At 36.6% G+C, this 13,513-nt stretch overlaps 1 protein-coding gene across 6 annotated transcripts in view; it reads left to right on the forward strand.

Annotated features, from left to right (window-relative positions):
* Positions 1-13,513, forward strand: part of FOXJ3 (forkhead box J3) — a 131,841-nt gene that overhangs the window by 82,562 nt on the left and 35,766 nt on the right. For 5 of the 6 annotated variants that reach the window (XM_082834387.1, XM_082834386.1, XM_082834390.1 and 2 more), the window contains one exon: positions 13,252-13,353. The exons of the other annotated variant lie outside the window; for it this stretch is intronic. In XM_082834387.1, the coding sequence (XP_082690513.1) occupies positions 13,252-13,353 (102 nt within the window). The remainder of the gene's footprint in view (positions 1-13,251; positions 13,354-13,513) is intronic. 6 annotated transcript variants of the gene reach the window in all.

The raw sequence follows: 13,513 nt of genomic DNA on the forward strand, positions 1-13,513 counted from the left end.
AATTATGTCATCTGCAAATAGACACTTTTCCTGTGCCTTTCCTTTCTCCTCCCCTGTCCCTTCCTAGAACCTTATTGCAGTGACCAGAATCTAGTACAGTGTTGACTAGAAGTGGTGAAAGTGGGCCTCCAGCCTTATTTCCATTCTTAGGAAGAAACTGTTCAGTCTTTCACCACTAAGTGTGACATAAGCTGTAGGGCTTTTGTAGATGCCATTTATCACGTTGAGGAAGTTCTCTAGTAAGCCCAGTTTGGTGAGAGTTTTTATCATGAATGGGTGTAGAATTCGTTAACTGCTTTTTCTGTACCATCGAAGTGGTTATATGGCTTTTCTTTATTCTGTTTGCATGTTGAATAACATTGATTGCATTTGGAATGTTAAACCTTGTATTCCTTGGATAAACCCTTACTGAGTCATGCTATATTATCCCTTTAATGTATTGCTGGATTCATTTTCTTAATATCTTAAGTGTTTTTGCATCTGTGTTCATGAAGGACATGGATTTATAATTTTCTTTCTTTGTAATGTCGGCTGAAAAAAAATGCACAATGTTAAAGTTGAGAATTATATTTTATTTGGTGGACTTGATAAGGGCTGAAGCCCTGGAGGCAGCTTCTCAGATAGCTTAGAGGGACTGCTCTGAGGAGGTAAGGGAGGAGCCAGGATATATAGTTTTTGCAACAAAAACCAGGTAGTTGGGACATCAAAAGATTACTGTTAATTAAAGAAAACTTGACATCTCAAGTTAATGAATTTAGTGCTTTTCTGTATATGGGAAGATGCAAGAGTCTGGGCTCATTGAAATCATTCCTTTGTTGTGCACCTTAACTATCTCGGGCTAGTGTCCTGTTTTTCTCCAGATTCATCTCAAGGTGCACATTTGAGGGTGGCTGATGGCTTGATGGCCTCAACATCCTTTGTTTACTGATATGGCTGGTGATATTTTTCATCTGCAGTAGTATCTGTCAGGTTTTGATGTTAGGGTTGTACTGGTCTCATAATACTGGTTGGGCCATTTTCCTTCTCTTTTCTGAAAAAGTTTCTGTAGTTTGGTATATCGTCCTTGAATGTTTGAGAAAATTCATCAGTGAAACCATCTGGACCTGAAGTTGTTTTTATGTGGGAAGGTTTTTGATATTTATTTGTTATGGGACTGTTCAAATTTTCTCTTTTTATTCCAGTTTTGGTAAATTGTATGCTTAAGAAATTTGTCCCTTTCATCTAAGTTGTTGAATTTATTGGTGTAAAGTGGATCATAATATTCTCTTCTAATATTTATAGAATCTGTAGTAATAAATCCTCTTTCATTTTTTGATATTGATGATTTGTTTTCTCTTTTTTTCTTCATTTGTTATAGCTAAAGGTTTGTTGATTTTGTTTGTCTTTTCAAAGAACTAGGTTTTGTCTTTAAAATTAGTTTTCTGTTGTTGGTTTTCTGTTTTATTTCTACTTTTATCTTTATCATTTACTTCTTTCTAGTTACCAGTTTTTCTTATTAATATTTCTAGCTTCTTCAGTTTCCAGCTTAAATAATTGATTTGAGACCTTTCCTCTTTTGTAATATAAGAATTCAAAGCTGTAGGTTTACCTCTAAGCACTGCTTTAACTGCATCTCACAGATTTTGGTATGTTGCATTTTCATTATCATTTAATTCAAAATATTAAAAAAATTCTCTTTTGAGTCTTCTCTGACCCATGAATTACTTTTTCCAAATATTGGGTTTTCCTAGGTATCTTACTGTTTTATAATATAATTTTTTTTTCATTTCAGTCTGTACATATTTATTGGGACTTGTGCTGGGACTCAGCATGTGCTGTATCTTGGTGAATGTCTGTGTGCACTTGAAAAGAGTATGTGTTCTACAGTTGTTCAATATAGTGTTCTCTAATATCAATTAGATCAAGGCATTTACTAATTTATTCGTGTTCTTTTTCTTTACTGATTTTTAATTGTTAGTTTTTGCTTCATATATCTTGAAGCTCTGTTATTAGTCTCATTTGAAGTTGTGACTCTCGTAGGCTGCATTTAGCTTAGTCTTGCTTTTTTAACATCTTTTTGACAATCTACCTTTTTATTGGAGTGTTTAGACCATCAACATTAATGCAGTTGTCACCGGCAAAATGGGTGATTTCCTCAGTTCTTGCCCTTCTTAAGGGAAAGAATTTAGTCGAGAAGGCATAGAACAGTTTTAAGTAGCAAGAGTGTTGTTAAGTAGAGCGAAAGTACACTCCTGAGAAAGGATGAAAGCGGGCTGTCTGGAAATGAGAAGCAGCCTCATGATGGGGTAGGGTTGGGTTTTTTAGAGTGGTGTTTCCTCCGTGTCTTGCATCATTTGACTGACAGCTTTAGGTTATATCACTTTTCTCTTAGTGCGCAGGTGCTTACTCATAAGCACCCAAGTGAAACCCACAGTGGGGGGGCGGGGATGCAAAAACTGTAATGCTAATTTATTACCTATAAAGCATAATGAACCCTATGTTACCTTGAGTCACCTTTTAGGTCTTGGTGTGCCTGCGCCAACCTGTGCTGGTGGTTTCATCTTGCTTGGTCCTGATATGGCTGGAAACCTAGTGGTGGTCCTTGACCACAAGAGGGAGGACTCTGGGTGTGTTCCAATCACCAGTGTCCAGGTGGGGCAGGGAAAGATGAACCATGCAGGGTGGGGCGGGACCCCCTCCTGTCTGACTAGCTACCTAACATAATTATCGATATTGTTATTAATGTAATTAATGATACTGTTTTCTGTTTGCTATCTCATAAGCAGGTAGGGGGTTCCCAGAGAAAGAGAACCAGACATGGCTTTCTTGACATAAGAAAAAGCATTTTTGACCTAAGCCATTTTGTGATCTAAGCCTGGCCATAATGCTTGCTCTTGAACAGGTCTCAGTAATAATTATCTTTAAGAGAACAAAAGAATAAACTGTTACCAGTCATGAGAAGTGACAATAGCAAAGATAATAAATCAGTTGTAACATTCCCAGTTCTGTTTCAAAGGCTAGCCCGAGTGCTTTCTTGGGCTGTTTTTGCAGAATTTAAACCCCTCTGGCAGGCGCTCAAGTACCAGATCAGCTGGAACCTAAGGGAGGATGATGTTGACCTTTTCTGACCCTTCAGTCAAGTGACTTCAGTCAAGTAAAGGTTGGACTCTCTGGCCCCACCCCCATCCCCTTCATGAATATGCATGTACCCTTAGCTTAAAACTTGCTTCACTTTTGCTGTTGGCAGAGACACTGCTTTGGGAAAGATTCCCTTACTTGCTGCAAGTAATAAATCGTTCCTTCTCCCACTCTTTGCCTTGGTTGTGTCTTTTAGCTCTACACCCACCAAGAGGCGAACCCAGTTTTTCTGGTAACACTCTGTATTTTTAGTTCCTTTTTTCCACTTTTCTTGCCTTTTAGATTGTTTGGATATATTTTTGTATTCTTATCTACTGGCTTTTTAGGTATACCTCTTTTTATATTTATATATTGGGATTTCAGTATATATTCCTAACCTTCTGCAGTCTATTCAGAGTTAATATTGTACATATAAAATGTAGAGATCTTCCAATCATATATGTCTCCTTTGTCCCTTTCCTCACCATTCCCCATAATATTACATCTGTGTATACTGATAATCTTAGAAGACAGTGTTATAAGTTTTGCCTTAAATAAAGATACGTGATTTTTAAAACCTAAGAGAAAACAGTGGTGTTTTAAATTTACATAGATATTTACCATTTCTGGTGCTTTCATTCCTCAAGGTCCAAGTTTCCCTCTGCTATAATTTCCCTTTAGCCTAATGAACTTTCTTATGTTGTAGATCTCCTGGCAACAAATTCTCTTAGTTTTCCTTTTCTGAAAATGTGCCTTCCTAAATAATATTTTTGTTAGATATACAGCCTAGGTATTTTTTTTTCCTTTCAGTATTTCAACGATATTCACTGTCTAATGACCTCCATTATTTTTATGAGAAATTCAGACATTTTCCAATCAATGTTTTTTCTTTATGTAATATGCCATTATTCTCTGCCTGCTTTCTCCCTTTATTTTTCAACAGTTCAGTTATGATATATCCAAGTGTGATTTTTCTTTTAATTTATCCTGATGGAGGTTTACTGAGCTTCTTGGATCTGTAAATTTGTCTTTCAGTAAATTTCTGAAGTGTTCAGTCATCATTTCTTCCATATTTTTTCCTGCTGTTTTCTCTCTTTTCTGTCCTTCTGGAACTCATATATACATGTTAGGCCTTTTGAGATTATCCCATAGCTTTCTGAGGCTTTTTCTTTTTTTTTCTCTTTTTTAAAAAGAATCAGTCTTTTTGCTTTTTAGATTGGATTATTTCTGTTGATCTGCCTTTGAGTTCACTGATTCTTTCCTCTTTAATCTCCATTCTGATATTAAGTCTATCCATTGACTTTTAAAATTCAGATATTATATTTTTCATTGGTAAATTTTGTTCTTTTTATATTTTTTTGTATTTCTCCACTGATATTTCTATTATTATGTTATTTTCATTCAGATTTTTTCTCCTTTTTATCACTGAGCATAATTATAATAGCTACTTTAAAATCCTTTTCTCGTAGTTCCAACATCTTAGTCTTCTTGTGGTGGGCTTCTGTAGATTATCTTTTCTCTTGAGAATGGGTTTCATTTTTCTATTACTTATATATCAGGTAATTTTGGATTGTATCCTGGACATTATGAATGTTATAGAGACTCTGGGTTCTGTTATAATCTTCTGTAGAATATTGGTATTTTTATTTTAGCTGGCAGTTAACCATGTTAGACTCAAACTGTAAGTTCTCTCTCACCGTCTGTGGGCAGTGGTTCCAATTTCAATTTGATTGTTTAAGCTTCTGCCTTATTCTAATCTGCATATGCATGGTTCAGGGGTCAGCCTGAGACTTTTGTGGTGTTTCATATACAGTTTTAGGGGATCTCTTTTGACTTTATCCCCTGTGGGATTCCTTTCTCTCTCTAGTAGCTGGTTGTGTTTACCTGGGCTCTTTTCCCTAGTTCCTACTGACAGAAAGACAATTTTAGCTGCTCATACTCTGCATCTACTGCCTGACCTTGGGAAAAAGCTACAGCAAAACAGGAAATTCAAGCAGGTCTCTCCCAAATTTTGCCTTCTCTCCACAATCTGCCTGTTTTATTTATCCATCAGACTCCTCAGCTAGTTGTCATCCCATGTCCCTTACCGCTTCCCCCACCCCAAATTGGTAGTTATCAGCAGAAGGTAGGTGTCACACTACCGTTCTGGAAGTAGAAACTGAATGAGTAGGATTTTGACATGAGGTATGAGGAAACTCCAGAAAGGATCTTTCATAAGCTGAGTGATGCCACCTAGATTAGATTCATTGATACTTTTCTTTGTCCAGAATTTGGGTTTTGGCTGCAGTAATAACAGTTATTCAAATACATTTTGGGATCTGTAGATTCCAAGTTAAATTAGCTTTCCTAATCAGGCTACTTGTCTATTAATAACATCAAATCAGTGTATCTACAAATAAAAATATATACCATACTATTGAGCATATCAGTGCATGTAAAGAGAATGTCCTTTATTCTCTTGTTTTTTTGGTTTTTCTCTTACACACACTGTATTTTATTTTTACAAGAGATAAATAAACTGACACCAAGCATTGTAAATGGATGACCACAACAAAAGCAACAATGATTGCAATTACCAAACACGAAACACACTCATACTATGTCATAATATTGACATTCAGTCCAGTAATCCTCCACTGTAACAGCTCCTTTACTTTGCAGTGAAAATTGATTTGTATATTTTTTTGCCTCTGCGTCCTTGTGGGATTTTTTTTTTCAAACAAAGTCACAAAAATTATGATCATCCTCATCAGTTCACTTAGTCCCATGTAATTAATTTTTTTTATCTTGATCTTTTGTTAGCACTTTTATGAATTCATCAGTTTTCCATTAGAGTTCTGAAAATGCTTATTCATTCAGTTCAGCAGTATAGTCAGTTACCAGAAACCTGTACTTGTCAGAGTTTTTTCCATGAATTCCTTGAAGATGAAACCCTTTTATAGGAACATTTTTGCAAAAGCATCAGCGTACACCCAGAACTGTCTGTAAATGACAAGACTTAAAAATGACCACGGTTAAAGATTTGATGAAAGTTCATAATAATGCAATTGACAAGGAAATTTAGTTATTTCTGAGATATACATCTTAAAGTAATAACTAGAATTATGACTTATAACATTATACCAGAACATATAAAACTTTTAGAAATTTCATGTAATGTCTGAAACATTTATATTAACATATTTCCATACAAATAACCCAAAGAAAGTTTAGTATTAGTTGTTTTTTTTGTTTGTATTTCTATATCGCAGGTTCTTATTAGTCATCAGTTTTATACACATCAGTGTATACATGTCAATCCCAATCGCCCAATTCAGCACACCACCGTCCCCACCCCACCGTGGTTTTCCCCCCTTGGTGTCCATACGTTTGTTCTCTATATCAGTGTCTCAACTTCTGCCCTGCAAACGGGTTCATCTATACCATTTTTCTAGGTTCCACATACATGCGTTAATATACAATATTTGTTTTTCTCTTTCTGACTTACTTCACTCTGTATGACAGTCTATAGATCCATCCACATCTCAACAAATGACTCAATTTCGTTCCTTTTTATGGCTGAGTAATATTCCATTATATATATGTTCCACAACTTCTTTATCCGTTAGTCTGTTGATGGGCATTTAGGTTGCTTCCATGACCTAGCTATTGTAAATAGTGCTGCAGTGAACATTGGGGTGCCTGTGTCTTTTTGAATTATGGTTTTCTCTGGGTATATGCCCAGTAGTGGGATTGCTGGATCATATGGTAATTTTGTTTTTAGTTTTTTAAGGAACCTCCATACTGTTCTTCATAGTGGCTGTATCAATTTACATTCCCACCAACAGTGCAAGAGGGTTCCCTTTTCTCCACCACAGCCTCGCCAGCATTTGTTGTTCGTAGATTTTCTGATGATGCCCATTCTAACTGGTGTGAGGTGATTCCTCATTGTAGTTTTGATTTGCGTTTCTCTAATAGTTAGTGATGTTGAGCAGCTTTTCATGTGCTTCTTGGCCATCTGTATGTCTTCTTTAGCGAAATGTCTATTTAGGTCTTCTGCCCATTTTTGGATTGGGTTGTTTGTTTCTTTAATATTGAGCTGCTTGAGCTGTTTATATATTTTGGAAATTAATCCTTTGTCCGTTGATTCGTTTGCAAATATTTTCTCCCATTCTGAGGGTTGTCTTTTCGTCTTGTTTATGGTTTCCTTTGCTGTGCAAAAGCTTTGAAGTTTCATTAGGTCCCATTTGTTTATTTTTGGTTTTATTTCCGTTACTCTAGGAGGTAGATCATAAAAGGTCTTGCTGTGATTTATGTCAGAGTGTTCTTCCTATGTTTTCCTCTAAGAGTTTTATAGTGTCCGCTCTTATATTTAGGTCTCGAATCCATTTTGAGTTTATTTTTGTATATGGTGTTAGGGAGTGTTCTAATTTCATTCGTTTACATGTAGCTGTCCAGTTTTCCCAGCACCACTTACTGAAGACGCTGTCTTTTCTCCATTGTATATCTTTGCCTCCTTTGTCATAGGTTAGTTGACCGTAGGTGCATGGGTTTATCTCTGGGCTTTCTATCTTGTTCCATTGGTCTATGTTTCTGTTTTTGTGCCAGTACCATATTGTCTTGATTACTGTAGCTTTGTAGTATAGTCTGAAGTCAGGGAGTCTGATTCCTCCAGCTTCATTTTTTTCTCTCAAGACTGCTTTGGCTACTCAGGGTTTTTTGTGTCTTGATACAAATTTTAAGATGATTTGTTCTAGTTCCGTAAAAAATGCCATTGGTAATTTGATAGGGATTGCATTGAATCTGTAGATTGCTTTGGGTAGTATAGTCATTTTCACAGTACTGAGTCTTCCAATCCAATAACATGGTATGTCTCTCCATCTGTTGGTACCAATTTAATTTCTTTCATCAATGTCTTAAAGTTTTCTGCATACAGGTCTTCTGTCTCCCTAGGTAGGTTTATTCCGAGGTATTTTATTCTTTTTGTTTCAGTGGTAAATGGGAGTGTTTCCATAATTTCTGTTTCAGATTTTTCATCATTAGTGTATAGGAATGCAAGAGATATCTGTGTATTAATTTTGTATCCTGCAGCTTTACCAAATTAATTGATTAGCTCTAGTAGTTTTCTGGTGGGATTTTTAGGATTCTCTACGTATAGTATCATGTCATCTGCAAAAGTGACAGTTTTACTTCTTCTTTTCCAATTTGTATTCCTTTTATTTCCTTCTCTTCTCTGATTGCCATGACTAGGACTTCCAAAACTATGTTGAATAATAGTGGTGAGAGTGGACATCCTTGTCTCGTTCCTGATCTTAGAGGAAATACTTTCAGTTTTTCACCATTGAGAATGATGTTTGCTGTGGGTTTGTCGTATATGGCCTTTATTATGTTGAGGTAGGTTCCCTCTCTGCCCGCTTTCTGGAGAGTTTTTATCACAAATGGGTGTTGAATTTTGTCAAAAGCTTTTTCCACATCTATTGAGATGATCATATGGTTTTTATTCTGCAGTTTGTTAATATGGTGTATCACATTGATTGATTTGCATATATTGAAGAATCCTTGCATCCCTGGGATAAATCCCACTTGATCGTGATGTATGATCCTTTTAATGTGTCGTTGGATTCTGTTTGCTAGTATTTTGTTGAGGATTTTTGCATCTGTATTCATCAGTGATATTGGTCTGTAATTTACTTTTTTTGTAGTATCTTTGTCTGGTTTTGGTACCAGGGTGATGGTGGCCTCATAGAATGAGTTTGGGAGTGTTTCTTCCTCTGCAGTTTTTTGGAAGAGTTTGAGAAGGATGGGTGTTAGATCATCTCTAAATGTTTGGTAGAATTCACCTGTGAAGCCATCTGGTCCTGGACTTTTGTTTGTTGGAAGATTTTTAATCACAGTTTCAATTTCATTACTTGTGATTGGTCTGTTCATATTTTCTATTTCTTCCTGGTTCAGTCTTGCAAGATTATACCTTTCTAAGAATTTGTCCATGTCTTTCAGGTTGTGCATTTTATTGGCATAGAGGTGCTTGTGGTAGTCTCTTAGGATGCTTTGTATTTCTGCAGTGTCTGTTGTAACTTCTCCTTTATCATTTCTAATTTTATTGATTTGAGTCCTCTTCCTCTTTTTCTTGATGAGTCTGGCTAATGGTTTATTAATTTTGTTTATCCTCTCAAAGAACCAGCTTTTAGTTTTATTGATCTTTGCTATTGTTTTCTGTGTTTCTATTTCATTTATTTCTGCTCTGATCTTTATGATTTCTTTCCTTCTGCTAACTTTGGGTTTTGTTTGTTCTTCTTTCTCTTGTTCCTTTAGGTGTAACGTTAGATTGTTTACTTGAGATTTTTCTTGTTTCTTGAGGTAGGCTTGTATAGCTATAAACTTCCCTCTTAGAACTGCTTTTGCTGCATCCCATAGGTTTTGGATCATTGTGTTTTCGTTGTCATTTGTCTCTAGGTAATCTTTGATTTTCTCTTCGATTTCTTCAGTCTTCTCTTGGTTGTTTAGTAATGTATTGTTTACCCTCCATGTGTTTGTGTTTTTTCCTTGTAATTCATTTCTAATCTCATAGTGTTGTGGTCAGAAAAGATGCTTGACATGATTTCAATTTTCTTAAATTTACCGAGGCTTGATTTGTGACCCAGGATGTGATCTGTCCTGGAGAATGTTCCGTGTGCACTTGAGAAGAAAGTGTAATTTGCTGTTTTGGGATGGAATGTCCTATAAATATCAATTAAATCTATCTGGTCTATTGTGTCATTTAAAGCTTCTGTTTCCTTATTTATTTTCATTTTGGATGATCTGTCCGTTGATGTAAGTGAGGTGTTAAAGTCCGCCACTATTATTGTTTTACTGTCAATTCCCTCTTTTAGAGCTGTTAGCAGTTGCCTTATGTATTGAGGTGCTCCTATGTTGGGTGCATATATATTTATAATTGTTATATCTTCTTCTTGGATTGATCCCTTGATCATTATGTAGTGTCCTTCCTTGTCTTTTGTAACAGTCTTTATTTTTTATTATTATTATTTTTTTCCGGTACATGGGCCTCTCACTGTTGTGGCCTCTCCCGTTGCGGAGCACAGGCTCCGGACGCGCAGGCTCAGCAGCCATGGCTCACAGGCCCAGCCGCTCTGTGGCATGTGGGATCTTCCCGGACCAGGGCACGAACCTGTGTCCGCTGCATCAGCAGGCGGACTCTCAACCACTGCGCCACCAGGGAAGCCCACAGTCTTTATTTTAAAGTCTGTTTTATCTGATATGAATATAGCTACTCCAGCTTTCTTTTGATTTGCATTTGTATGGAATATCTTTTTCCATCCCCTCACTTTCAGTCTGTATGTGTCCTAGGTTGAACTGGGCTTCTTGTAGACAGCATATAGATGGGTCTTGTTTTTGTGTCCATTCAGCAAGCCTGTGTCTTTTGGTTGTAGCCTTTAATCCATTCACATTTAAGGTAATTATTTATATGTATGTTCCTATGACCATTTTCTTAATTGTTTTGGGTTTGTTTTTGGAGGTCCTTTTCTTCTCTTGTGTTTCCCACTTAGAGAAGTTCCTTTAGTGTTTGTTGTAAAGCTGGTTTGGTGGTGCTGAATTCTCTTAGCTTTTGCTTGTCTGTAAAGCTTTTGATTTCTCCATCGAATCTGAATGAGATCCTTGCCTGGTAGAGTAATCTTGGTTGTAGGTTCTTCCCTTTCATCACTTTAAGTGTATCATGCCACTCCCTTCTGGCTTGTAGAGTTTCTGCTGAGAAATCAGCTCTTAACATTATGGGAGTTCCCTTGTATGTTATTTGTTGTTTTTCCGTTGCTGCTTTCAGTAGTTTTTCTTTGTCTTTAATTTTTGCCAGTTTGATTACTGTGTGCCTCGGCGTTTTTCTCCTTGAGTTTACCCTGTGTGGGACTCACTGCACTTCCAGGAGTTGGGTGGCTATTTCCTTTTCCATGTTAGGGAAGTTTTCGACTATAATCTCTTCAGATATTTTCTCGGGTCCTTTCTCTCTCTTCTCCTTCTGGGACCCCTGTAATGCGAATGTTGTTGAGTTTAATGTTGTCCTAGAGCTCTCTTAGGCTGTCTTCATTTCTTTTCATTCTTTTTTCTTTACTCTGTTCCGCAGCAGTGAATTCCACCATTCTGTCTTCCAGGTCACTTATCCGTTCTTCTGCCTCAGTTATTCTGCTATTGATTCCTTCTAGTGTAGTTATCATTTCATTTATTGTATTGTTCATCTCTGTTTTTTTGTTCTTTAATTCTTCTAGGTTTTTGTTAAACATTTCTTGCTTCTTCTCGATCTTTGCCTCCATTCTTTTTCCGAGGTCCTGGATCATCTTCACTATCATTATTCTGAATTCTTTTTCTGGAAGGTTGCCTATCTCCACTTCATTTAGTTTTTTTTCTGTGGTTTTATCTTGTTTCTTCATCTGGTACATAACCCTCTGCCTTTTCATCTTGTCTGTCTTTCTGTGAATGTCTTTTATTCTCTTGATTGTACCAGATTTTTAGTGTCCATGAAGAATATCTAATTAAAAGATTTTCTAGCTAAAGCTGTGAATCTGGCCTTGTGGGAATGCAGTGCCGCATACCAAAGCTGTCTCCTTTTTCATTAATCACCATTGAATATTCCTCTCTATCAGTAGGTTCTCAGCATCAGTAGTATATACATGTTAGTAGTCATCATAGAAGCCAGCACTTGCTGTGCATTTCAGGTACTATGCTAAGTGCTTTACATGAATTACTTCATTAATGCTCTTTACAGACCTCTAAAGGAAGTGGCATAATCCTCTTATAGATGAGGAAAAGAGTATAAAGGTTGAGTAATTTGCATGAAATCACACAACACAGGCTTGCTTCTTGTTACCAGTGGGGAGGAGTGAGAATTAGATAGTGAACCAGTAGTCTGGAGCGAGATGACTGAGTTGAGTTAGAGGAACATGAGATTTGCAGCTTTCTAAAGTAATCTTCTGTGTTAATTTAGCTAAATTAGCTGGCACCAAAGTTGGGGCATAAATTGTAGCTAAATTGGCAGACACCAAAGTTGGGGCATAGACAGAGCTGTCTTTGTAGTTGTTCCATTTGTATTTCTGAAGTGCTTTTCCATGTTCACCTAACTCTCAGTGTGTACCCAGCACGTAAGTACTAGATTCTACCTTCTTGGGGTGACCCTTGTCTTTTCCTTTTTTCAAGATGTCTGTTCCCTACCCTCTTGGATTATCTGATGAAAGAAATTCATGCCAAGGGATTAAGTGATAAATAAATCAACCTTAGAAATGTTTTTCAGTGAAATTACTGTTTCTTTTGAGAGAGAGAAAGGAGTTGTCACAATCTATATCCAGAATTCTAAATGTAGAAAACCTATATTGATTTTTGACACCCATGTTAGCTCTGTAAACAATGTATATGAAATTGTGTTATTTAGGATATTGTTCAGTTGCATTAACAGACAAAGGAAGAGAAAACTACACCTGAAAGGCTTAAACCAGAGAGATTTATTTCTCTCTTAGGTAAAAGTCCAAGCTGAGAGGTGAATCAGATGGATAACCAGCTCTGTTCCACAAGGTCATTCAGATGTTTCCTTCTAATCTTATCTTTACAGTGTTCCCCAGGGTATTACCCTCAGCTTTCTGGTTATGCAGGATCACCACCAGCACATCTGTGTCACAGGCCTGCAATAAGAGGGAAAGAGGATGGAGGGCAAGCAAGTTCCTTTCAAAGACATGACCCAGAAGTTGTACACATCACTCTTGCTCACATCCCATTTGTTGCAGCTTAATCACATGGCTACAGCTAGCTGCAAATGGGTCTGGAAAAGGTGGTCTTTAGCTGGCTAGAGATGCATTGATAACTACAGGGATCTATTGCTAAAAGGGAGAAGAGGGGAGAATGAGTGTTACCCGATTATTAGTCGTCTCCACTACAGAAGTTTATCTCTAATTTTTGCAAACCTATCCCACAGCCAATTAAAAGAGTTGGTAAGGAGTAGCCATACCAATGGACTTGGTGATTATCAGGTTAGTAGCATAATAAAATATAGTAGAAGAGAATTCAGTAATGATTTTAAGTTTATTTTCAGAAACAAAGCACAAAACTGGATGTTGGAGAATTTGATGAAATAACTTCAAATTGTGTTAAAGTTGGTGGTTTTATGAGCTAATAATTATTTATTTTGTTCTTGTATTTTAGGCCTCAACTCCATATAGCATAGATTCAGATTCTTTGGGAATGGAGTGTATTATTTCGGGAAGTGCCTCTCCAACTCTGGCAATCAACACTGTGACTAACAAAGTAATTCTATTTTTTGAACACTTTTGAAATGTCATTGAGTAATACATTTAATTTGCTTTTATAGTAACAATAGATTTCTGTATGGTTGAGTTTAAAGATGATATAAATTTGACCAAACCATACATGGCAGTTTGAAAGCTGAATCCACAATGCTTTTAGC

This window comes from Leucopleurus acutus, assembly GCF_964270905.1.
Source record: "Leucopleurus acutus genome assembly, chromosome: 2".
Lineage (NCBI taxonomy): Eukaryota > Metazoa > Chordata > Mammalia > Artiodactyla > Delphinidae > Leucopleurus > Leucopleurus acutus.